Here is a 25,666-nt window from a genome sequence, read left to right on the forward strand (position 1 = left end):
TGGCTACTTTTTCTATTTGGCTGGCTACTCTGTGTGTGTGTGTGTGTGTGTGTGTGTGTGTGTGTGTGTGTGTGTGTGTGTGTGTGTGTGTGTGTGTGTGTGTGTGTGTGTGTGTGTGTGTGTGTGTGTGTGTGTGTGTGTGTGTGTGTGTGTGTGTGTGTGTGTGTGTGTGTGTGTGTGTGTGTGTGTGTGTGTGTGTAAGGTAGGCTGTGGGCCGGGACAGTGTAGTCTAATAGGATCATATCACAGAGACGAGTGAGGGAGGACACACACTATCACCCCTCGTACACTCACTCTCTCACTCACACACATACATTCTCACTGCACAGGGCTGGTTCTCTCATTCAGCAGACAACCTATAGAAAAAGTAATTGAGTTATATTTATTACAAATCGATTCATGTGGTGTGGGAAAAGGCATTAGCTTTTCTGCTGTAGTATATCAAACCCATAAAGTATTGAGGAAGTGTCACCATCAGGGAGGCACTGGTAGCGAGGTGGAATGCCTTCTGGCATTCATATCAGTCTGGCTGGAAGTACCCAAAGCTGTTTTAATAATAATTTGGGGGCGTGATTATATATGTCCTGTTATACACATGTGTGTGTGCAAATGTGTGTTTTTGCCTATCCCAACTCCCACTGAGACACCCGCAGGGAGTGGGGTCACCATTGTACAGCACCCCTGGAACTAGGTTAAGTGCCTTGCTCAAGGGCAGAGTAACATATTTTTCACCTCGTCGGGCCCAGTAATCAAACCAGCGACCTTTCGGTTACTGGCCCCAGCGCTCTAACCTAGAGGCTACCATCCGCCCCATTTCACGTTAGCCCATTTCCCTTTCACTGGGCTGCTCTGGCATGGGATGGGGCTGTGCTAGTGTCTGGCTGGCCTTGAAGTTTGGAATTAAACCAACTTTTTAAAATCTAAAATATGTGTCAACAAAGAGATATAGGACATTTGGGCATGAACTGCTCAGCTATTTTGCTATGCACCATTTGTATTTATTTTATTTCTTGGCTATGTTGAAAGTTGGTTATGTGCTTATGACGTGCATGATACCAAAGACTCATTCTTGCTCTCTCTTCAGAATGGCGCTGGACATCTATGACTCTCAGTACCTGGTGATCCTGGCCCCCTCCTTGGTCATCGCTCTCATCTTCCTCTTCTTCTGGCTCTTCATGAAGGAGACCTCCTATGACGAGGTGCTGGCCAGGCAGAAACGAGACCTCAAGCTGCCACCCTCCAAACCAGAAACCCGCAAGAAGAACGATAAGAAAAAGAGCAAGAAGAAAGAGAGCAGTAGTAGAGGGGAAGGAGAGTCTGAGGAAGACCTGCAGGACTTTGACGTGGCTGACGCTGTGAGCAGCTCCACTGCGGAGGAGGAGGAGGAGGAGCCTGTCCCTGTGGCTCCACCCACCCCTGTTTCTGCCCCTGTGGCAGCGCCAGCCGAGGCCCCTGCAGGGGTGAGGGAGAGGAAGAAGGAGAAGAAAGCCGCGAAGGCAGCTGCCACTGCAGCTGCTCCCCCTGCCGAGATACCTTCGGTGAATGGCTCCAAGCAAGCAGGCCACAAAGCAGAGCCCCCTGCCCCAGTGGCTAAACCCAGTCCCCCCATACCCCAGCCTGACCCACAGCCCCCAGCTCAGGCTCAGACCCCCCCCCAGTCCTCTGGCAAGAAGAAGAAGGAGAAGAAGCAGAAGACAGAGGCTGGTGAGTAGAAGGCCAGGGTGGCTTTCATAGGATAAGAGGATGTGGTTCACTATGCGCTTGCCTGTGTCTGCAGACAGGACTAGTGCCTTCCCCGAGGCCACTCGTTAGTGTCTGAGTGCACATCTATCCTCCCGAATCAGATTATTTAAAGCCCAGTATGAGTAGTGAGCAGGACCTTCTACACAAATGGATCACAAGGCCATCATAATGGCATCCTCTTTTCCTCCATCTCTAAAGCCTAATTGTCCTCGTGTTGGTTCCTGTCTAGTGGAAGAAGAGATTAAGGTGGATAAAGCTCCAGCTCCAGTCAAAAAGGAGGTTCCCGTGCCGGTGGAAACCAAAGCCCAGGATGGAGCGACCCCCACAGCCACCACCTCAACCAGTGGCAAGAAGAAGAACTCTGCCAAGAAGCAGAAGACTGAGCATGGTAAGGATGATGTAGACCTACTGATACTGCAGGTTAATCAAAGTCAGAGCAGGTTCAGACATTGTTCGAAAGCTGCTAGCAGAAAGCAAAACAAATCTTACTCTGCCTTTTTAAAATATATTTATATTTATGAAATCCTTGGGCCCACTCTCAATTTGTGTACCTTGTCTGGCCCCAAATATGACAATGTGTTACGGTCTCCCTCAGCCCAAGTGGATGATATCCAGCCTGACTCTGCAGGTCCTGCTAACCACCAAGGGGATGCGCCCTCCAAGGGAAATGTCAAGAAACAGAAGAATGAGATGGATAAAGGTGAGAAACCTACACTCCAATATATAGCTACTATATCATGTTTAAACCTGACATATAAACAATTACATTTGATAAATCTATTTAAACTGCATCATTCTATTCCACTCCGCTGCCATGCAACACTTGTATAACACATCATAGTTCATCCTCTGCCTTTATGTGTGTGTATTTGTAGAGAACTCTGAGGTGAAGCTGAAGGAGCTACTTTTGGGCCTGGGAAGTCTGGCCCTGTCACAGGCAGAGGCTGTCAGTGTGGTCACTGTGCTTAAAGAGAAGAATCCGTCTGCCCTGGACGCTTGGCAGAAGTCTGCAGCTAGGGCTGACCCCTCATCCCTGGAGAGAGAGAGGCTCCTCACCACTCTGCAGGAGGAGGCCTCCCTCGCCAAGGACAAGGTCCAACAGCTCAGCAAGGTGCAGCCAAACATACTCATAAGATGACCTTAACCCGACCATACCGGTACCATAATATATATCCATTGACATCACTGGTTTACATCACTGGTTTATTACCTGTGGACTCTGGCTGTGGCTTGGTGGCATTTCATTCCAATACTGATCCGCTGCCATTTATGCCCTGTCCGCTGTTAGGAGCTGCAGCAGGAGAAGCAGAAGACTGTGAGGGCGGAGGCTGTTCTGAGGGACCAGCGTGGGGCGCTGGAGAAGGAGCTGAATGTCATGCAGGCTAAATCCCAGGGAGAGCTCCAGGGCATACAGATGAAGGTGACCACCATCCACCACTCTGATACCTTTACCTCAGGCCAAACCTCAACTACCATCACTTTTTACTGTAATGCTTTATACTCCAACATCAGTCCTGAGGCAGTATAGACAAGTGTTTCTCTCGGATGCTTTATGTTTGGTGGTACTGACTCCCAATGTTGTGTAGTTCCAGAAGCTGAGGGAGCAGCTGGAGGGTCAGATCGCCAGGCTGCAGCAGGAGAACGGCATCCTGAGAGATGCAGTCAGCTCTGCCACCAACCAGATGGAGAGCAAGTGAGTGCCACCTCCCAGCCATCTGTTTCTAGATTATAAAGATGTTAAGTTCTTTGATAGGTATTGTATTGCACTGTAAGAATACTAGTTGCCTTTGAGGCACGGCATGGATGAGTGTGTGGGTTGTAATAGTGGTTGTGGTGTGTATGGCAGGCAGTCGTCGGAGCTGAACCAGCTGCGCTCTGAGTACTCTGGTCTGATGAAAGAGCTGACGGAGAACAACAACAAGCTGCAGCAGGAGGAGCACCAGAGGAAGTCGCTGGAGGTCAACTACAAGCAGAATGTCTCTCAGCTGGAGGTATGTGGTTTGTCAGGGGAGGGGCTATGACTCACACGGGCATCTAATTTAGTTATTTATTCAGCCCATAGTTCACTAGGCTGCCCCACAGAGATTAAACACAAAGGAATCTCTCCTTCGTGGTCAGACCTGGACTGTTTCGGGTTTCTCACTGTAACCATGGGAGGGCCTGTGTCCGGGGGGGGGGGGGGGGGGGGGGGTCTGGGTGGTGTGTAATAGAACAGGGAAGTGGAGGATTGTGTTCGCTCAGGAAGTGGGTCTGTTTGAGGCTTTGCGCTCAGTATGAACACTGCTTCCCTGCAACATACACCCAGGTTGGCCATTCCTGTGTTCATCACCATAACCACAGTACAGTGAGATGGATTCTGAGAGGTTGTGTCAGTGTATGTTCACTGTTAAAATGCCAAGTGTTGTCCCGTGATCACCAGGCTCAACTGCAGGAAGCTAAGCGCCGCTGGGACGAGCTCCAGAACTACCTCCACAATGTCAACGCAGAGAGGGAGAAACTTCATGCTGCTAAAGAAGGTGCTCACAGAGATTCTATAAACAGACCTCTGAAACGCAAACTAATGCACGACTCATTGCCAATATGTAACAAATGTTACATATGACGAAGGTGATATGACTGGGTCTGGTGTCTCTCCTCTCTCAGAACTACAGAGCCAGCTGCTGGCGGTGGAGAAGGAAATGAGCAACAAGAACAAGGAGATCCAGACGCTGCACAGCAGCCTGACCGACACCATAGTGTCCAAGGACCAGGTGGAGCAGAAGGTGATGCAGCTGCTGGAGGTGTCCCAGCACAGCCTGGCTGACAACGCAGCGCAGGTCCAGGTAGGGGAACACAGCCCTTATTGTTGTAATGACAGTTGTGATGTGTATAACAATAAAAAATTCCCTTGTGTTTACATTCACCAGTGGTTGACAGTTAAACTTGGATGTTATTGTGCCAGGTATAAACAGGACTTCACACTCACACCATTCGGAAACGAGGGAGAGAAGTAGTTAAAGGGAAACTGTTTTAGTTGAGAGACTGAGATGGGCCAAATATTTGAAGTATTTTTGTATTTATATTTTTCATATTCTGGTATGCACTCAACGTAACATCCTTTTAATCCTGACAGGATCTCCTGAGGGAAAACAGTGGCCTTCAGACCCAGATTGAGACTCTGCAGAACCAGTTGAGCTCACAGGTATGTTTCCAACATGTTTCACCCTTTAGTTCATCAACAAGAGTTCATATGTACAGTACCAGTCAAAGGTTTGGACACACCTACTCATTCAAGGGTTTTTCTTTATTTTTACTATTTTCTACATTGTAGCATAATGGTGAAGACATAAAAACTATGAAATAACACATATGGAATCATGTAGTAACTAAAAAAGTGCTAAACAAATCAAAATATATTTGAGATTCTTCAAAGTAGCCACCCTTTGCCTTGATGACAGCTTTGCACACTCTTGGCATTCTCTCAACCAGCTTCATGGGGAATGCTTTTGAAACCGTCTTGAAGGAGTTCCCACATATGCTGAGCACTTGTTGGCTGCTTTTCCTTCACTCTGCAGTCCAACTCATCCCAAACCATCTCATTTGGGTTGAGGTAGGGTGATTGTGGAGGCCAGGTCATCTGATGCAGAACTCCATCACTCCTTCTTGGTCAAATAGCCCTTACACAGCCTGGAGGTGTGTTTTGGGTAATTGTCCTGTTGAAAAACAAATTATAGTCCCACTAAGCGAAAACCAGATGGGATGATGTATTGTTGCAGAATGTTGTGGTAGCCATGCTGGTTAAGTGTGCCTTGTATTCTACATAAATCCCCAACAGTATCACCAGCAAAGCACCATCACACCTCCTCCTCCATGCTTCTCAGTGGGAACCACACATGCAGAGATCACCCGTTCACCTACTCTGCGTCTCACAAAGACACGGTGGTTGTAACCAAAAATCTCACATTTGGACATTGCTTGTGTTTCGTGGCCCAAGCAAGTCTCTTTTTCTTATTGGTGTCCTTTTAGTAGTGGTTTCTTTGCAGAATTTTGACCATGGAGGCCTGATTCAATCAACATCAACTGTTCAGAGGAGACTGTCTGTTACTTGAACTCTCTGAAGCATTTGTTTGGGCTGCAATCTGTGGTGCAGTTAACTCTAATGAACCTATCCTCTGCAGCAGAGGTAACTGGGTCTTCCTTTCCTGTGACAGTCCTCATGAGAGCCAGTTTCATCATAGCGCTTGATGGTTTTTGCGACTGCACTTGAAGAATCGTTCAAAATTCTTTAAATTTTCCAGATTGACTGAGCTTCATGTCTTAAAGTAATGATGGACTGTCGTTTCTCTTTGCTTATTTGAGCTGTTCTTGCCATAATATGGACTTGGTCTTTTACCAAATAGGGCTATCTTCTGTATACCACCCCTGCCTTGTCACAAAACAATTGATTGGCTCAAACGCATTAAGAAGTAAAGTAATTCCACTATTTAAGGCACACCTGTTAATTGAAATACATTACAGGTGACTACCTCATGAAGCCGGTTGAGAGAATGCCAAGAGTGTGCAAAGCTGTCATCAAGGCAAAGGGTGGCTACTTTGAAGAATCTCAAATATAAAATATTTTTTGATTTATTTAACATTTGTTTGGTTACTACATAATTCCATATGTGTTATTTCATAGTTCTGATGCCTTCACTATTATTCTACAATGTAGAAAATAGTAAAAGATAAAGAAAAACCCTTGAATGATTAGGTGTATCCAACCTTTTTGACTGGTACTGTATATGTGAGTGTGTTGTGACCACTGTCTTCCCTCCTCTTTCAGGCCACTACTGTATCCCACTTTGAGGAGCTACAGAAGCTGTAAGTGTTTCCCCAGCCCACTTGCACATCTGTGTAGCCTGATCCTTGAATGTCCGTCTGTTCCTTATAATGTCCTCTCTGACTCGTGTCCCTGTCATATGGGTTGTGTTGCTGACTCTTGCCCTGTGTGGTTGTGTCCAGGCTGGCTGAGAAGGAGCTGCAGAGGAAGAGTCTGGAGGACTCCCTGAATGGTGAGAGGAGCAGTGGCGCCAGCAGGGAAACTAACATGCAGGTACCTACAGTAATACTCTGTAATACTGTCTAAACCCCCATTATTACACCAGCTCTGTAAAATACGGTCTGTTAACTGTATGGAATGTGTTGAGCTGTAGGAATGCTGCTCACATGGCTCAGTGGATTGATTTGTGGGCTTACCATACATGGAAGTTATTTCTTTGTGAAGCATAGTAGCTAGTACAGTTATAAAACAGAACTATGATAAGCCCTCTGGGCTGCCTTTGTTCATTAAAACAAAGTAAATTGGCTGAAAATGGTCATTAGGATAAAGATATTATCAAACTACTGTAGACCTACATGCACACTGTCAAATGAATAGTGATATCTCCTTTGTGTGAGATGAATGTTGTTGAATCTGGGCTTCCTGCCCTCACCCTCCTCTCTCCTCCACAGGCCATGCACAATGAGAACATGTCACTGAAGGTAGAGCTCCAGAATCTGCAGGCTCAGATTTCTGAACAGGTCAGAAGTGAAACACGCCTGTTTTCTTAGATGGAACTCCTGCTGTGATCTACCAGTTCCTCAGTATGCATAACTCTGACACACCCTCTCTCCCCATCTAGACTGCTTCTCAGCTGGCCTTGGACCAGTTCCAGAGGAGGTATGTGAGAATGGAGAGCATTAAGACCACACCAGAAAACAATGCTGTACTTCACATTGACCCCGTCTCACTATGTCTTTGTGTTGTTGACCCCCCCCCCCCCCCCCCCACACACACACACACACAGTTTCCAAGAGCGGGAGGAGAACATCAAGACTGTGGAGGACCTGCTGAAGATGGGGCTGATTGAGGTGGCCAATAAGGAGGAGGAATTGAAGGTGAGCAGGGTTCAGGGGAATGAGCTTGATCACCCCACCAGATAAAGAGTTTTGATCGTGCATTTTGTAAACAAAAATGATGTTGAAATGTTTGAAATCAAATTGTTTTCTCTGTCAGACTGTAAGAGAAGAGAAGGAGGTTCTGAAACAAGAGATGGAGGCTTTAAAGCTTCAGACTACTGAACAGGTATGTTACGCACACTTTTTTCCCCCCACACGGATCTACTGTCTCTTTTTATTTTGATAGTCTCAACTCCGTTCCCTCATGGATTCTCCCTCTTGTCTTTTCCTACTCTCAGACATTGTCCGATTCGATAGTGGACGCACTACAGCGCAAGTAAGTCAATGAAAATACCACCTTTTCCCTAGCAACTGCTATGAAACAGCTTGCCATATTCATGGACAATTTGTTCTGTGTTCGGTAAGTTTTTGTTGTTCTGTATTTCAAGGATCCAAGAGAAAGATGAGCAGATTAAGTCAATGGAGGAGAGCCTACAGGCAGCACAGGCGAGTGACTCCAGCAATGGGATGACCATTGAGGTGTGTGTTCATAGTCGCTCTCGCTCTCTTTCAAAATTCAAGTTAAGTGCTTTATTGGCATGTGTTTAGACTTCTCCCAATGTTACTGTTTTGGTTCTAGACTGTGCTGTGTCTCCCTGCTGGGTGTTTGGTGTTACCCTGTGTTTGTTGTCCCTGTAGTCTCTGGAGCAGCAGGTGGTGGGGCTGGAGCAGCTTAGACAGAAGGAGGCTGAGGACACCACCAGTGCCAGAAACCAGCTCCTAGAACTACAGACACAGTAAGCCTACTGTACTATCCTTAAGCCTACTGTACTACTCTTTCCTACTTGATTACTGCATTGTACCCTGAGAAATTAGGCTGACACACTCTATTGCAGGCTTGCTGCTAAGGACCAGGAGATCCAGACCCTACAGAGTGAGTTGGAGGCGAGGGCCAAGGAGGTGAGCGACAAGGTGCAGGAGCTACAGCAGCAACAGGTGAGAGAAGAGGTGGAAACAGTTCATTGGTCATCTGTATTGGCTGAATGGGATAGGGTGAAAAATAATAAGTTAAATAACTAACTTTTTTTCTTGTTCTAGCTGACCCACACAGAGGCCCCAAGCCCGGAACTGCTGACAGCGTGAGTAACAGCAATACTTCACAGAATTCCCTTCAGTATACAATAGGTGTCCCTTGGCATGGGGCTATCCAGCAGCGTTATGCTTGGTAATGTATGTGTGGTGGTGTTCTGTCCTCCAGGTTGGCAGAGAAGGAGAAGCAGGTGTCTGATCTCCAGGGAGAGCTGGCTAAGCTGAGGGAGTCCCTGGAGCTTCACAGGAGCAAGAACAACGTAGGTGTCCCGTCCTGTGCTGCAGACAGTCCTGCTGCTTCCCCAGCCCACACCCACACTACCTACCTCTCCAGTCTAGCCCTGACATACATCTGCAGACCTCATCCTGTATATACTCTGCTAAACCAGGGGTTCTCAAACCCTTCCTCGGGGACCCCCCAGCCATTCTATGTATTTTAACTATTCCGGAGCTAACACACCTGATTCAACTTGTCAACTAATTATCAAGACCTTGACTAGGTGAATCAGATGAGTTAGAAAAAGGCTACAACAAAGTTGTGAAACGTCTGGGGGGTCCCTGAGAGGTTTGAGAACCACTGCCCTAAACCACACCCCTCAGTGATGTCACTCTACCCATGCATATGCAGTCCTGTGCACCTCTGCTTCAAATGAATAATCTCACTACTCATTTTCCCAAGTGGATAAATTGCATTTCGTCACAGACTATGAATGAAATTAATTAAGCTACTTGAAATTATTCAAGTCAATGATTTCTCTACCATTACATTTTAGTCCTGTTAATTTGAAATTCCATACTTATGTTGGCTTAGGCTTTCTACAATCAAACAGCATAGTTAAGGGCTGTCAGTCTACTCTGCTCTGTTCTTGGCCATGTTTACAAGGAGTCCCTATTTCTGTGTCCACGGTATAACAACAGCCTTGTTTTACAAAGACTGAGAGCTTCCTTGTTGACTAGCTCTGTATCACGTGATTTGGCTTTTCCTATCTAGGTACATTTGACTTTTTTGGCAGTGAGCTGCAGCTCTCATTCTTCAGATTCTTTCAGTGTCTATCCCAAAGACCTCTACTGAGTGACTAACTGTTTCACTGTTTGTTTTTGCCTTTTGCCTTTTAAAGACTCAATCGTTAGATGGGCAGCTCATGTTAAGCTGCACTTGACCCTTAGACTGGTTTACAGGTAAAGTGCAGTGAGGATTTTCTTTTAAACCTACACTCAGAAACAGGATAGGACAGGACAGCTGTACAGAAAAGGAGAGTAGAAAATAGTATTAGCTAATGGTTCTCTGTTCGTCCCTATATGAATTGTGTTTGTGGGTCACTGCATACTTTTCCCTGAGGCTGAACTGAAAGTCATATCTCTTTTGAAACTGACCAGGAGCTTCGGGTGAAAAACTGGAGCGCTATGGAGGCTCTGGCAGCCACCGAGTCCATGCTTCAGGGGAAACTTGGCAAAGCCCGCAAGGTTCGGACGCTGCTTCCAGTCTGCTTCACTCTAGATTGAAAACTTGATTCATCCCCAAACAGCTATTGCCATAATGGACCAGTGAGGTTACTCCATTATTCATACATCTGATTTCTCCCCTCTTTCTGCACTCTGGCCCTGAATAATTGTCTCCATTAGCTATTCCCCTCAGGAATTTCAGAAACACTAATGAACTTTATGTACTTTGCCACGGCTGTTCTTGAGTTCTGCTTGCTATTCTGCGCTAGAATCTGCTTTACTTGTATAGTTATATAACTACATAAATTCCAGTGCAAATTAAAACTGGGAATTGAAAATGAGTGTGCAGTGACTGACTCCAGATTTCATGTAGCTGGATGGTCGTAATGAGTTTGAGATCCATGATCTTCGTGATGCTCCTCTCACTTCCTGCCATGTGCTTCTCTCATGTCCTTTCCCCAATTCTGCATGTGTTCCATTATGCTTTGTGATGTGTATACACTGACATCAATTCAGCCATCAGCCGCTAGTGAAATTCTATTCCAAGATTTTTTAAAGAAATTTGATCCTGCAGAATTGCCGTTGAGAAAATGATGTCCAGAATATGTGCAATCAGTCAACATCATTATTTTGTGTAAAAGCATTTTTGAAAACATGCTAAAATAACAGTGATACTATTGATAAACATACAGAAATCTTTCAGTTTGTGTACACCACCACCTTACTGCATTGACTTATATACTGAACAAAAATATAAACACAGCATGCCACAATTTTTTAAATCGGCAGTGGTGGAAAAAGTACCCAATTGTCATACTTGAGTAAAAGTACAGATACCTTAATAGAAAATGGCTCAAGTAAGTGTCACCCAGTAAATACTACTTGAGTAAAATATACTTAAGTATCAAAAGTATGAATCATTTCAAGTTCCTTAAATTAAGCAAACCAGTAGGCACAATTTTATTTATTTATTTTATTTACGGAAAGCCACAGATACACTCCAACACTCAAACACATTTACAAACAAAGCATGTGTATTTAGTGACTCCGCCAGATCAGAGGCAGTGGGGATGACCAGGGACATTCTCTTGATAAGTGTGTGAATTGGACCAGGGAAAATGTATGGCGTAACAATTGCATCCTTTTATTTAGGAATGTAGTAAAGTAAAAGTTGTCAAATATAAATAAAGTACAGATCCACAAAAAAAGACTTAATACTTTAAAGTATTTTTACTTAAGTACTTTACACCAATTGAAATAAATAAATGAGGCTCTAATCTATGGATTTCATATGAGAATGGGAATACAGATACAGTGGGGCAAAAAAGTATTTAGTCAGCCACCAATTGTGCAAGTTCTCCCACTTAAAAAGATGAGAGGCCTGTAATTTTCATCATAGGTACACTTCAACTATGACAGACAAAATGAGAGAAAAAAATCCAGAAAATCACATTGTAGGATTTTTAATGAATTTATTTGCAAATTATGGTGGAAAATAAGTATTTGGTCAATAACAAAAGTCTCTCAATACTTTGTTATATACCCTTTGTTGGCAATGACAGAGGTCAAACGTTTTCTGTAAGTTCACAAGGTTTTCACACACTGTTGCTGGTATTTTGGCCCATTCCTCCATGCAGATCTCCTCTAGAGCAGTGATGTTTTGGGGCTGTTGCTGGGCAACACGGACTTTCAACTCCCTCCAAAGGTTTTCTATGGGGTTGAGATCTGGAGACTGGCTAGGCCACTCCAGGACCTTGAAATGCTTCTTACGAAGCCACTCCTTCGTTGCCCGGGTGGTGTGTTTGGGATCATTGTCATGCTGAAAGACCCAGCCACGTTTCATCTTCAATGCCCTTGCTGATAGGAGGTTTTCACTCAAAATCTCACGATACATGGCCCCATTCATTCTTTCCTTTACACGGATCAGTCGTCCTGGTCCCTTTGCAGAAAAACAGCCCCAAAGCATGATGTTTCCACCCCCATGCTTCACAGTAGGTATGGTGTTCTTTGGATGCAACTCAGCATTCTTTGTCCTCCAAACACGACGAGTTGAGTTTTTACCAAAAAGTTATATTTTGGTTTCATCTGACCATATGACATTCTCCCAATCTTCTTCTGGATCATCCAAATGCTCTCTAGCAAACTTCAGACGGGCCTGGACATGTACTGGCTTAAGCAGGGGGACACGTCTGGCACTGCAGGATTTGAGTCCCTGGCGGCGTAGTGTGTTACTGATGGTAGGCTTTGTTACTTTGGTCCCAGCTCTCTGCAGGTCATTCACTAGGTCCCCCCGTGTGGTTCTGGGATTTTTGCGCACCGTTCTTGTGATCATTTTGACCCCACGGGGTGAGATCTTGCGTGGAGCCCCAGATCGAGGGAGATTATCAGTGGTCTTGTATGTCTTCCATTTCCTAATAATTGCTCCCACAGTTGATTTCTTCAAACCAAGCTGCTTACCTATTGCAGATTCAGTCTTCCCAGCCTAGTGCAGGTCTACAATTTTGTTTCTGGTGTCCTTTGACAGCTCTTTGGTCTTGGCCATAGTGGAGTTTGGAGTGTGACTGTTTGAGGTTGTGGACAGGTGTCTTTTATACTGATAACAAGTTCAAACAGGTGCCATTAATACAGGTAACGAGTGGAGGACAGAGGAGCCTCTTAAAGAAGAAGTTACAGGTCTGTGAGAGCCAGAAATCTTGCTTGTTTGTAGGTGACCAAATACTTATTTTCCACCATAATTTGCAAATAAATTCATTAAAAATCCTACAATGTGATTTTCTGGATTTTTTTTCTCATTTTGTCTGTCATAGTTGAAGTGTACCTATGATGAAAATTACAGGTCTCTCATCTTTAAGTGGGAGAACTTGCACAATTGGTGGCTGACTAAATACTTTTTTGCCCCACTGTATGCATCTGTTGGTCACATGCTGTACCTTAAAAAAAAAAGGTAGGGGTGTAGATCAGAAAACCAGTGAGTATCTGGTGTGACCACCATTTCCCTCATGCAGTGCGACACATCTTCTCATAGAGTTGATCAGGCTGTTGATTGTGGCCTGTGGAATGTTGTCCCACTGAGCGAAGTTGCTGGATATTGGCGGGAACTGGAACACGCTGTCGTACAGGTCGATCCAGAGCATCCCAAACCTGCTCAATGGGTGACATGTCTGGTGAGTATGCAGGCCATGGAAGAACTGGGACATTTTCAGCTTCCAGGAATTGTGTACAGACCCTTGCGATATGTGGCTGTGCATTGTCATGCTGAAGAAACATGAGGTGATGGCGGCGGATGAGTGGCACGACAATGGACCTCAGGAACTCATCACAGCATCTCTTTGCATTCAAATTCCCATTGATACAATGCAATTCTGTTCGTTGTTCGTAGCTTATGCCTGCCCATAACCCCACCGCCACCATGGGGCACTCTGTTCCCAACACTGACATCAGCAAACTGCTCGCCCACACAATGCCATACACGTGGTCTGCGGTTGTGAAGCCGGTTGGACGTACTGTCAAATTCTCTCAAATGACATTGGAGGCGGCCTACGGTAGAGAAATGAACATTCAATTCTCTGGCAACAGCTCTGGTGGACATTCCTGCAGTCAGCATGCCAATTGCACGCTCCCTCAAAACTTTTGGCATCTGTGACGTTGTATTGTGTGACAACTGCAGCAATTTGTTCAGATTTGCGAGAAATACGCTATTTTGCGTTTTATATTTTAGTTTAGTGTAGAAACCAGACAGTAATATTGACACAAGTTCCTCTGCTGTAGCTGCTGTTAATATTCACCCAGTTGTTTCCTAGGGGGTTTTCTAGTCCTCTTCATCAGTGAGAATATGATCTGCCATTACCCTTTACTTAGCCGTATGTATTTAGGGACCCACTAATAAACCATAGACTAACAGATTGCTCTTCTACTATAAACAGTTGTGGGGGTTCGGTATATTTTTGCCACAGTTCTAACCCCTAGTGACTCGCTCCTCATGTCCATAAAGCAGACCGGGTACATAGTGAACTGATTTTCCCAGCAGCTGCTCTCGGCCATCTTGGTACAGTAAAAATGGCCTTCATTTAAGCTGAGTGTAGGAGTTCCTGGACACCTGTTGTGTGCGCTCAGGAAAATGCATGCTCATACACAATCCAAAGCATATGTCACAGCGTAGATCCCTTTCCCCTTACAACACAAGGTGTTAATGAGAGTAGAGGTGAATGTGTCAGCGGTCCCTTACAGGACTCACTCCATCGGAGGGTAAGATGGGTTATACAGGACATCTCTCTCCTCCTGAGAGTTTCAAGCCCTGTGCAGCTAGTGTGATTTATGGTACCAACATAGTGGGTTTTGTTTGGTGGTTCTTCATAACGGACGCACGTGTGGTGCTCTATGGGAAGAATGTTAGCTCCTCCGGGGCATTACTGCAACTGAATGAACAAGAGTGAGTAACATGTTCCTCCTTGAAAGGAGACCAATGTGAACTTTGTGAACCTGTGGAGAGCAGAGCGGGGCCTAAACTTAATGAACTCGTCTCGTGGTGGTGTGTGGCTGCTGAACACTGGGGTGGATGAATACTTGCTTGAAGCACACTAAATAATTGAGCCGTTAAATATTAGCTGTTTGTTACACTGGAGTGTCATGGAGAGGGAGTTGCGTTTGTCACAGGCCATGCTCCTGTATGCACTCTGAGATGGGAGGGGTGAAACCAAGCGAGCAGAGAGGTAGCAATTTGAGGTGTTGGATGTTTGCCTGTACAGCTGTGTGTGTGTGTGTGTGTGAGCCCTGAGTGTAGTCCATGTTGAACGTCCCCTTTTCTCTTCCTCCTTCTCCCTCTCCTCTACCTCTTCAGGAGCACCAGACAGCCCTGGAGACAGCTCAGGTAGAGTGTCGAGATGTTTTGCACAGACTGCTACCCAACGTGCCTCTGCCCGCTGAACATGTAAGGTCTCACATAATACAGTATATAATATGCCATTTAGCAAACACTTTTACCCAAAGCGACTCAGTCATGCATGCATACGTTTTACGTATGGGTGTCCCGGGAATTGAACCCACTATACTGACGTTGCAAGAGCCATGCTCTACCAACTGAGATACAGAGAACCACATGATGTGATATTAATTCTAAGTTAATCTGTTCCACATGGTCTATTGTTGTGTATCTCTCAGAACCACCAGGAGTGGCTGCAGAGGTTTGAGACTGCAGTGAAAGAGGCCCCGGCAGCAGAGGTGACCCTAGCAGCAGAGCCCAGACCTTCAGCTCCAGGGGGCTCAGAGGACACCAAGGTTTCCTTTTACAAACACTTGTATGTTTTAAAATGTCTGAGAACTGAGGTGGAAAGAAGTGAAACCAGGGCTGTTCCTTTCACCAGATATTGGCTGATAAGCTGAAGGAATCTGAAGAGGCCCAGAAGGTTCTACAGAAAGATTGTGAGACATACAAGAAAGTGTTGGCTGAGACGGTGAGGCGACGCTCTCTATCAGTGTACTGTAGATGACGTTAAAAAGGTGTCATGAGGAGGCTGTGAAACTAACCTGTAATACCCTCTACTGTCCACAGGAGGGCATCCTGCAGCGCCTCCAGAGCAGTGTGGAGCAGGAGGAGTCTCGCTGGAAGGTGAAGCTGAATCTTTCACAGACAGAGCTGAAAGAGGTGAACACTGAAGAACATTCAATTAACCTCAAATTGTGTTTATATTGCACTTTTAACAATATCATTGGTATGTGTGGTGCAGTGGAGGCTGGTGGGAGGAGCTATAGGAGGACGGGCTCATTGTAAGGCTGGAATGGAATAAATGGGAAAGCATCAAACACATGGAAACCACGTTTGACTCCGTTCCTTCATTCTCGCCATTACAATGACCTCCTATAGGTCCTTCCACCAGCATCCACTGGTGTGGTGCTTATAGTCACTCTCCTGCCCTTTCTTTCCTAGATGAGTGTGAAAGTGGCAGCACTGGAGCAGGAGGTGGACAGAATGAGCGACCTCGGGGAGCTGGACAACGTCAGTCCTTCAGTTTAACACTTTACATACCACTCAGCAATTGTATTATTTAGTCACTTTACATCAGTTGACACATTCAATTGAATTGATTTTCATACATAGCTTAAAATGCAATATTTTGTTCATCCATAGTTGAGAAGAGACAAGCAGTACCTTGAGTCTGAGCTGGAGAGAGCAGAGCACGAGAGCGCCACCTATGTGACGGAGGTTAGCGAGGTGAGCTGACTCAACTTCCTGTCATCTACCTGTCATACTCGGTCATGTCATAGTGGTTATCCATCTATGTAGTCATAGGGGCGGCAGGTAGCCTAGCGGTTAAGAGCGTTGGACCAGTAACCAAAAGGTTGTTGGTTCGAATCCCCGAGATGACTAGGTGAAAAGTCCGTCTGTGCCCTTAACTTCTTATGGCTGCAAGGGCAGTATTGAGTAGCTTGGATGAAAGGTGCACAGAGGTGCCCAGAGTAAACGGCCTGCTCCTCAGTCATCATTCCATCTATCTATGTACAACCTCTGGATACAGTAGTGATATAAGCTTAAATGCAACAGGCTAAACTGTGGGTTTTCTTTGCTTTTTAGGAGGCAGTTATATTCTTAGTGTAACGATAGACTGGGCTATTAGTATCATTGGTTATAGATGGACCTTCCTTACTCGTGAGAGGACAGACTTAAAACACTACTGTTTCCATCCTGCACACTATCCACTATCCCCCTCAAACTCAACTCTGGACCTTGAAGCCAGTTCCATTGTTTTTTCCCTCCTTGTTCTCCTATTGTCAGGGACTGATTTAGCTTGGTGCAATTATCAGGTAGAACAGAAAACCAGCAGGCTCCGGACCTCATAGAGTAAGAGTTGGATACCCCTGCACTATCCCATCACTACCACTAAAAGGCTTACGGTGGCTTTCTGCTACTCCTGTACAGGCCAATGAGCTTCTCCATGTCGGCCATCTTTGGGGATACATTCTATGCCTTCAACTGCACGCACACTTTCATCATATTACCATTAATTTGCCTCCACACACAGTTGAAACATTTTCAACGTCTGTCTCTCTCTTGTCACCCTTCTGTCTGTGAATGCCTTGAAGGATACCTGAACATTTTATGGTTTTTCATTTGACAATGCATTAAAAAAATAAAGAAATCTTTGTCAGTGTCTAGCTAATTATTATTAGTTTAGTAGATATAGCTACATGTCTACCTCAACTGCTCTAAAAGCCAAGTGAAAACAGTTTTGGTGTATGCAAAACAGATGTTTGCATTTTATTGGTAGAAATATACAAATATATTACCTCGTGTATATGCAAATTCTCCCCTCCAAACAGTTTTGAGATCAGATTTCACCAGGAGTGGAACGGTCATTGTCATGTGTTAAGTGTCTCGTCTCTCTATTGGTGTTTGGTTGCAGCTGAAGACCCAGCTGACTGAGACTCTGTCTAAACTGGAGACCGAGGAGCGTGAGAGGCAGAAGGTGGCTGGGGATCTCTATAAGGTAAGACAGCCTCTCAGGATTGGACTACCATAAGTTTATGTTTGGATGTACATTGTTGTTAGAGAAATAGTTTGTTACCAGTCCCTAGTCTAGAATGAAACACTCTAGGAGCTAAATACACTCTGAACATTTGAATACGTGGACGTGTTGAACACACTTATATTACCTGAAATGTAAGCTTAAATGTTTCTTGTAATTTCCCCCATCCTGCTCTACCACAGGCCCAGCAGTCTCTGGACCTGATCCAGGAGGAGATCTGCAAGGAGACTGGCCAGGGTGACCTGATAGAGAACAGCAACCTCTCATCACACGTAAGACTTACTGGAGGGGAAGGGGAACGTTGTCTGTCTGTGGCTGGGTGGATATTTTTATTTTCAATATTTGTTTTGAAGTCAGTCACGCATATGATCTAGGTAGTGTACATTCATGGTAAAAACACAGGTAGCTATGAGTAGTTGTAGTATTGTAGTTGTATGTTAAATGTAACCAGTCTTTACCTAGGGGTAGTTTTATTGACCAGTAGGTGTAGTTATATTGAAAGTGACCAGAGGGGGGTAACTAAACTGTCACTATGTCCCTCAGGAGGAGATTGACAGGAAGGAGAAAAAGACGGCAGGCCTAAACCAAACTGTGAGGGAACTGCAGCAGCTGCTACTGGCTGTCAACCGGCAACTCACCAAGGGACAAGAGGCGGTAGGACATTGGATGACACGGCAATCAAAAGAAGTCTTTGAAATATAGGAGTCAATTTACAATAAATGGGGGTTATAACTGGCATGTAAGTCTTCGTTGTAACTCTAAATAGATATTGAACTGTGCTTTCTTGCAGGAATCAAACTCGCCTGAAGTATAGGGAGGGGAGGATGGACCCTCTCTACAGAGACAACCTCTCCACCTCTACCTCTCCTATCATGCCCTCTCATCCTCTCCTGCTACTCCTCGCTTTCCCTTTCACCTGTACTGTAGGCAGCCTCTTGCTGACCCCATGCCCAGTGCTGACCTATAACCTCTGACCCCCACCTGCTCCTCCTCAGCAGGGTCAGGGAGAGACCTGGCTGGGCCCCAGAGCAGAGGGGCTCCCTCAAACTACAAACACACCGAACACCAAACCAGACCTTACTACTGCAAAGTCCCACCACATTCCTCATGATCCCAACAGCACAGCCAGAACTAAAGGCATCCTACACATTCAGACTGTGTGGCATCCCCCCTGTTTAGTACCCCCTTTTTTTCAATGGAACGCTTTGAATACATCGTATTTCTCTGTTAGTTTTCTTTGTCAAGAAGGCGATGAAGTGGATTCCTAAATGAACTTTGGGTTCTTTGTCCTTTTAAGTTAAAAAGGAAAAATGTATTGTTTAAAAAAGTAACTGTTAGGACCTGCTGACTGTACACTACAATTGTTGATCTCTTTGACTCCTGTCCTGACAACTCAAACACGTACTGTACATGTGTTGATTCATGAATACATAGCTACTGTACATGCATACTTTGGCTGAGTATTGGGAGGGCAAGGGGATAGGGGAGGGTTCCAGCATGTCAGATGGGACACTAAGTAACTGTAACCATGGAGATCCGTAGAGGAAGTCTAAGTGCAGAGCCAGTAGGAGGGAGGCTGTGGCCCTGCCTCGCTGTGGGAGCAGAACGACAGGTCTACCGAGCTGAGGTTTTTAATCCTTCTGTAACTATTAGAGGAATCCCATATTATCTGTAATCAACGCTCGCTATATTGTTGGTAATTTCATTAACACTGAATATTTCGGGGGGGGTTTTGTAACAGGTGATCGTTAGTAAAAGGGATGCTTAAAAAATCTGCTTAGTGTCCTGTCTTCAGTTCTGCTCGTCTTGACTGCACTTTCTTTGGTGCCCCACAGTGGTATGGCAATCTCCCAGACCTTATCTCTGCTTTTAAGAGCAAAGATGGGGCCTAGTTCGTTGCAATTTTGTCCATCCTACACTTACAAAATCAACCCCTCAACACATCTAGAAACCACCTTGAAATGTAGTGCCTACCTGAAGGTTGAGGGAAGCTTTTGTCGTTGCTTTCATCTATCGGATACTTTCAGACCTATGAAGAGCCATCAGGCAGTCTAGGGGATAACTTTTGGGCGAGATTAACATGTATCTCTACAATGAGGCATTCAATTTAATTTAGACCCTAACTAAACAAAGGGAAGGCCATTAACTGCTCAGTTTTTACACTGATGTCCAACGTTCTAAGGAGTGCATGACTAATAAATAGAATAATGTAAGGTTGTCCTCCCCTTTCAAGACAAACATGTTGCTGTCATGTGGTGGGTTTAATTTTAGGACACAGGAGGGTATTCGTGTGATTATGGTGTGCTAGCATGACGCCGCCATTATGAAACTTTGTGACCCGGGTTGCCATCAGGATGGCAACGAAACGTTACTCAACAGGTTAATTCCGCATTCTTGCAAAACATTGTGCAACACGTTGATTCATCATGCTATAGTTTAGTGGAAGTATGGCTGTGTGGGCTGAAATGGTATAAATAGGTGGGGTTTAGCTAGAATAATGACTTTGTGGCAACTAGTGATGACATAATGGATAGCCAAGAAGGACAACTGCCCCCTACTGTTATCTGGAAACTTTACAACTGGAAATTCTATCAGGTTTGTCACTGGCAGCTGTACAAACAGTGGATCAGTGAATTACATATCCTGCTTTTACCTCCCATTCCCGGTGGAGTTCAACATGTTAGGGAGGACATCGCATATCTGGCGCATACTTCTGACCACATTCAGATGATTCAGAGGGGTTGAGTTAAATGCTGAAGACACATTTCGGTTGAATGACTAGGTATCCCTTTCCCATATACTGTAGTTCATTTAAGAATTAGCCTTGAGTTTTTGTTTCCGACTTTACCTTAGCTAAGATGGAGAGGAAACACCAGTTCTAAAATGGCATGATCATAGAAGAATTTACATTGTGTGTGTGAGTCAATGTAGTACACTCATTGCGCTGCGCTTGTCACCTGTAAACCTGCATGTGGTCCTTCAGGACTGAAAAATAACAACAGGACTTTTGTTCAGCACAGGGGTCAGGGGAGAAAGTAGCACAGGATCAGCACATTCCAAAAATTCTCCCACTGTCATGCTGCAGTCAGCTGATTATGGGCCTTAGCCATCATGGAGACCTAGCTAGCGACAAAACAGGCGCCACACCATAACCTCAGCATACCCCTCTACCCTGATATGATACAGGACCGTACATCAGTGCCTCTGTCAAACACCTTAATAAACATAGTTGCTTCACTTTCCTATGATGCAGGAATCCAGTATCTAGATTTCTCACACACATGCATTGTCCTGTGAAGTATACCTCACTCTGTTTAAATAATGACTAGTGTGTTGGAAGTCTTATGCCCTTATGCCCACTGTGCAGCCGTATTCATCGACCTGGCCAAGGCTTTCGACTCTGTCAAACACCACATTCTTATCGGCAGACTCAACAGCCTTGGTTTCTCAAATGATTGCCTCGCCTGGTTCACCAACTACTTCGCAGATAGAGTTCAGTGTGTCAAATCAGAGGGCCTGTTGTCCGGACCTCTGGCAGTCTCTATAGGGGTGCCACAGGGTTCAATTCTCGGGCCGACTCTCTCCTCTGTATACATCAATGATGTCGCTCTTACTGATGGTGATTCTCTGATCCACCTCTACACAGACGACACCATTCTGTATACCTCTGGCCCTTCGTTGGACACTGTGTTAACTAACCTCCAGACGAGCTTCAATGCCATACAACTCTCCTTTCGTGGCCTCCAACTGCTCTTTAATGCAAGTAAAACTAAATGCATGTTCTTCAACCGATCACTGCCCGCCCGTCCAGCATCACTACTCTGGACGGTTCTGACTTAGGTATTTGTAGTTGTCCACATATTCTAGGTGTCTGGTTAGACTGTAAACTCTCTTTCTAGACTCACATTAAGCATCTCCAATCCAAAATTAAATCTAGAATCGGCTTCCTATTTCGCAACAAAGCATCCTTCACTCATGCTGCCAAACATACCCTCGTAAAACTGACCATCCTACCGATCCTCGACTTCGGTGATGTCATTTACAAAATAGCCTCCAACACTCTACTCAACAAATTGGATGCAGTCTATCGCAGTGCCATCCGTTTTGTCACCAAAGCCCCATATACTACCCACCACTGCGACCTGACGCTCTCGTTGGCTGGCCCTCGCTTCATACTCGTCGCCAAACCCACTGGCTCCAGGTCATCTACAAGTCTCTGCTAGGTAAAGCCCCGCCTTATCTCAGCTCACTGGTCACCATAGCAGCACCCACCCGTAGCACGCGCTCCAGCAGGTATATCTCACTGGTCACCACCAAAGCCAATTATTCCTTTGGCCGCCTTTCCTTCCAGTTCTCTGCTGCCAATGACTGGAACGAACTGCAAAAATCACTGAAGTTGGAAACCCATATCTCCCTCACTAGCTTTAAGCACCAGCTGTCAGAGCAGCTCACAGATCACTGTACCTGTACATAGCCCATCTGTAAATAACCCATCCAACTACCTCATCCCCATACTGTATTTATTTATCTTGCTCCTTTGCACCCCAGTATCTCTACTTCCACATGTATTTATATATAATATATATATTCTGCACATCTACCATTCCAGTGTTTAATTGCTATATTGTAATTACTTTGCCACCATGGCCTATTTATTGCCTCCCTTATCCTACCTCATTTGCACATACTGTATATAGACTTTTTCTACTGTATTATTGACTGTATGTTTGTTTATTCCATGTGTAACTCTGTGTTGTATGTGTCGAACTGCTTTGCTTTATCTTGGCCAGGTCGCAGTTGCAAATGAGAACTTGTTCTCAACTAGCCTACCTGGTTAAATAAAGGTGAAATACATTTTAAAAAATGTATGAGAGGAGAAGTAGTTTAAATGAGTTCCATGTGAAGTTTAAGGAACTGTCACTGAAATAGTACTCTACAATCACATCCCATTCCCACAAGCTCTTAACACGCGTACACTCTCTCTCACAGTCTAAGACATCCAGGGAACTTGACCACTCCTGATGTAGAGGAGGCTGCAGGGGGAGGGCATGGAGGAACTAGGAAGGAAAATAGGAGCATTGTCTTCAATACGTCATCGTGGCTCATACAGTTAGTCACTATTGTGCAATTTGTTGCATTGAGTCTCTGTTTCATGCCTATTACCAAGAAACATCTGACTTTGTACTCACGCACACACACTCAAGTTAGACCCACCTCCACAGAGCAGCTCTCTCTGCATCTGCTCCCCATCAGTGTGGTATGTGCTAGAGAGCTTTTGATCTCCCTGCTTTGTGTGTGCGCATGTGTATGTTTGGTGGTTGGGGGGGGGGGGGGGGGGGTATTGAAAGGGAGTCTCATGGTGCTCTTTTAAACAGACAATACCCTCTCTATGAAATGGGGAGACAAAGACTGTCTCACACAAAAGGGCTGTACATAGTTATTATACTCCAGGCTGTTAAGACTAGCCTGAGAGGAAGAAAGTTGGGGTATATAGCACAAGCAGCTTGATCCTAATATACAGACAGACATAGAGGTTTATCTGTAGTAACAGTAGTATTAATGGACTGATATGGAGAACCATGAATGTAACCAACAAATGCCATGGTTTAAAGTGGGTTGCTGTATTACTTACAGATGGATAGACAGGATTAGTACATAAAAAATAACAAAGTTGTCAGAACTCTTTTTGGTGATGCATTACACCACCGTGGTTTCCCCTCCCTACCTTTTTGTTTTAACTGTTATTGCACTTTTAAACTGAACATCACCTCAAACAGGTTGTAATAGCAGAGTGGAGCACACCACTGACGGGGGGCTCAATGCACTATTTACAATGGAGAGTTAGGAGGAATGGGGCACTTAGCCAAGCAGAGCCTTGTGAAAACAACAGAGACAGCCAAGTATTGATGAGGGTGGTAGACAGAAGTGTAGAAGTGGCACATTCATCAGAAAGGTGTGACAACGACTGGACATATAGGATAGGGGAACCGGAGGGATTTCCTAGTTGAAAATGTGAGATTAATTTAACATTGGTTTGGCTGCTCCCACTTTTAGCTCAGTAAGACTCACAGTGAATGGCATTTCACCATTGGGTAACAGCGAATCACATTGAAGTAAGGCAAGATGCTTGCTGGAAGGTGAAAGTCAGAGATATTCACTCCTGGAGGTAACAGGGAACTTTGCCCCAGCTCCCCCCATTATAAATAGCCAACCAATTGCAGCCTTGGACTGGGTGTCTAATGTATATTTTAGTGAACATGCAGTTTCTGTGTTATTCACTTGAGGCAGAACTGCTGACTTTGTCTTTGACCAGAGAGAGAATGGTCTGATTCGGCCCGTCAGCATTGTGGCCCCCCATAGTTAGTCACAGCAGCCAACAGTATTTACATTTTCATCACTCACTCGCAACAGAAAAACCGAAAGGATATCATTTGGGTCTGCTCAGTTTCACGCTGCATTAAAAATAATTTGTCATAATATGTTTAGAAAGCCAGTCAGAGGGTTTGCGCTCAGGCTAGAATGAAAAGCGGATGGTGCGTGAGAGAGAAAATATCTGTAGAGTTCAAAAAGTACTAGCACTCAAAACCATGAACAGGAATAACCTGAGGAGGCTTAATTTAATCCATGCTCAAAATAATACAAAAAGTGAAAGCGTAAGGTGCTAATAAAAAAAAAAAAGGAACAGAGCATTTGTTTCGGCCTTAAATGCATGCATGTTGATTTTGTCCACCCACACCAGACGTGACCAGGACACGCGTGTTGAAATATCAAAACGAACTCTGAACCAACTATATTAATTTGGGGACAGGTCGAAAAGCATTAAACATTTATGGCAATTTAGCCAGCTAGCTTGCTGTTGCTAGCTAATTTGTCCTGGGATATAAACATTGGGTTGTTACTTTACCTATTCTGACAATGAATCCACAGATAAAAGGGTAAACCGAATTTGTTTCTAGTGATCTCTCTCCTCCTTCAGGCTTCTTCTTCTTCTTCTTTGGACTTTATATGGTGGTTGGCAACCAACTTTAAGGTGCATTACCACTACCAACTGGACCGGAGTGTGGACCTCAGTTCATCTTTCAATCACCCACGTGGGTATATGCTCCAAAAAAAACAATGAGGAGATGGCACGTGGGTATACGCTCCTAAAGAACAATGAGGAGATGGGAGAGGCGGGACTTGCAGCTCGTCAAGCATCACAAATAGACCTAAGTTCTATTTTAGCGGCTGGCTACGCAGACGTTCGTTGACGCGAGCGAGCAGTGTGGGTGCAATGAATGACATGTATGTGTTCATTTATTTTGCAACACCCAAGCGTGCCACGCGAGCGGTGTGGTCAGCTTGTTACTTGTGGTCACCATGTTACATCTCTTTCCAATTATATGTGTTCAGAATGTTATGCCTTCAGTGCTGTACAAACAACAAACAAATTAAGAAGATGCTGTGCGTAACAGGCCCAACAGGTGCAAGCAGATAGTGGATTAGAGACTGGCGAATAGGGAATCAATTAACAAGGAACATATAGAAAAATATGTCACATATAATTGGGGAGACACCATATAAGGGGACACTGCTGCTGTGGATGTTTGGCTCAGGGCTCTGCTCCCTACTACCTACCTACATTGTACTGTTGTATGAAATGTAATATCTTTCCAGTTTTTTATAGTAAAAAAAACCCAATGAGTACATGTCTACTTGTTCATTGTGTAAGGTTGTTAGTTTACAGCTGTTTGTATTTTTATATAGTGTAATGCAACTGAATTGAGAACTATCAGTGGGGTGGATGGGTAATAGTAATATGAATTTGCATCAGGACACTTCTGGAGGGATTCTGGCAAAACACCGGCAGTGTCGGCTTAGTTCTGGCTTACTCTGGGCAGTCATTCAATATGATGTCAGTCCGAGCCCGGCACCCGGATTCGGGCCGATTAAATCAGTCCCGGCGCGCCGGAATAGGGTCGCGTCCTCATTGCTAG

At 44.9% G+C, this 25,666-nt stretch overlaps 1 protein-coding gene across 2 annotated transcripts in view; it reads left to right on the forward strand.

Moving 5' to 3' along the window:
- Window positions 1-19,466, forward strand: part of ktn1 (kinectin 1) — a 37,865-nt gene extending 18,399 nt beyond the window's left edge. The window contains exons 2-34 of one of the 2 annotated variants that reach the window (XM_038967032.1): window positions 1,085-1,704; window positions 1,973-2,131; window positions 2,339-2,443; window positions 2,619-2,854; window positions 3,032-3,163; window positions 3,330-3,436; window positions 3,590-3,734; window positions 4,163-4,259; window positions 4,387-4,565; window positions 4,856-4,924; window positions 6,545-6,582; window positions 6,724-6,814; window positions 7,213-7,281; window positions 7,383-7,420; window positions 7,548-7,638; window positions 7,757-7,825; window positions 7,938-7,975; window positions 8,088-8,178; window positions 8,338-8,435; window positions 8,535-8,634; window positions 8,737-8,777; window positions 8,897-8,987; window positions 10,105-10,191; window positions 15,008-15,097; window positions 15,328-15,444; window positions 15,531-15,620; window positions 15,719-15,811; window positions 16,094-16,162; window positions 16,295-16,378; window positions 17,568-17,651; window positions 17,873-17,962; window positions 18,234-18,344; window positions 18,481-19,466. In XM_038967032.1, the coding sequence (XP_038822960.1) occupies window positions 1,086-1,704; window positions 1,973-2,131; window positions 2,339-2,443; window positions 2,619-2,854; window positions 3,032-3,163; window positions 3,330-3,436; window positions 3,590-3,734; window positions 4,163-4,259; window positions 4,387-4,565; window positions 4,856-4,924; window positions 6,545-6,582; window positions 6,724-6,814; window positions 7,213-7,281; window positions 7,383-7,420; window positions 7,548-7,638; window positions 7,757-7,825; window positions 7,938-7,975; window positions 8,088-8,178; window positions 8,338-8,435; window positions 8,535-8,634; window positions 8,737-8,777; window positions 8,897-8,987; window positions 10,105-10,191; window positions 15,008-15,097; window positions 15,328-15,444; window positions 15,531-15,620; window positions 15,719-15,811; window positions 16,094-16,162; window positions 16,295-16,378; window positions 17,568-17,651; window positions 17,873-17,962; window positions 18,234-18,344; window positions 18,481-18,504 (3,642 nt within the window). In that variant the 5' untranslated portion in view covers window position 1,085 and the 3' untranslated portion in view covers window positions 18,505-19,466. The remainder of the gene's footprint in view (window positions 1-1,084; window positions 1,705-1,972; window positions 2,132-2,338; window positions 2,444-2,618; window positions 2,855-3,031; window positions 3,164-3,329; window positions 3,437-3,589; window positions 3,735-4,162; window positions 4,260-4,386; window positions 4,566-4,855; window positions 4,925-6,544; window positions 6,583-6,723; window positions 6,815-7,212; window positions 7,282-7,382; window positions 7,421-7,547; window positions 7,639-7,756; window positions 7,826-7,937; window positions 7,976-8,087; window positions 8,179-8,337; window positions 8,436-8,534; window positions 8,635-8,736; window positions 8,778-8,896; window positions 8,988-10,104; window positions 10,192-15,007; window positions 15,098-15,327; window positions 15,445-15,530; window positions 15,621-15,718; window positions 15,812-16,093; window positions 16,163-16,294; window positions 16,379-17,567; window positions 17,652-17,872; window positions 17,963-18,233; window positions 18,345-18,480) is intronic. The other variant, XM_038967033.1, reaches the window with a different exon arrangement.
- Window positions 19,467-25,666: the final 6,200 nt, after the last annotated feature.

The sequence above is a fragment of the Salvelinus namaycush genome, chromosome 28, assembly GCF_016432855.1.
Source record: "Salvelinus namaycush isolate Seneca chromosome 28, SaNama_1.0, whole genome shotgun sequence".
Classification (NCBI taxonomy): Eukaryota; Metazoa; Chordata; class Actinopteri; order Salmoniformes; family Salmonidae; genus Salvelinus; species Salvelinus namaycush.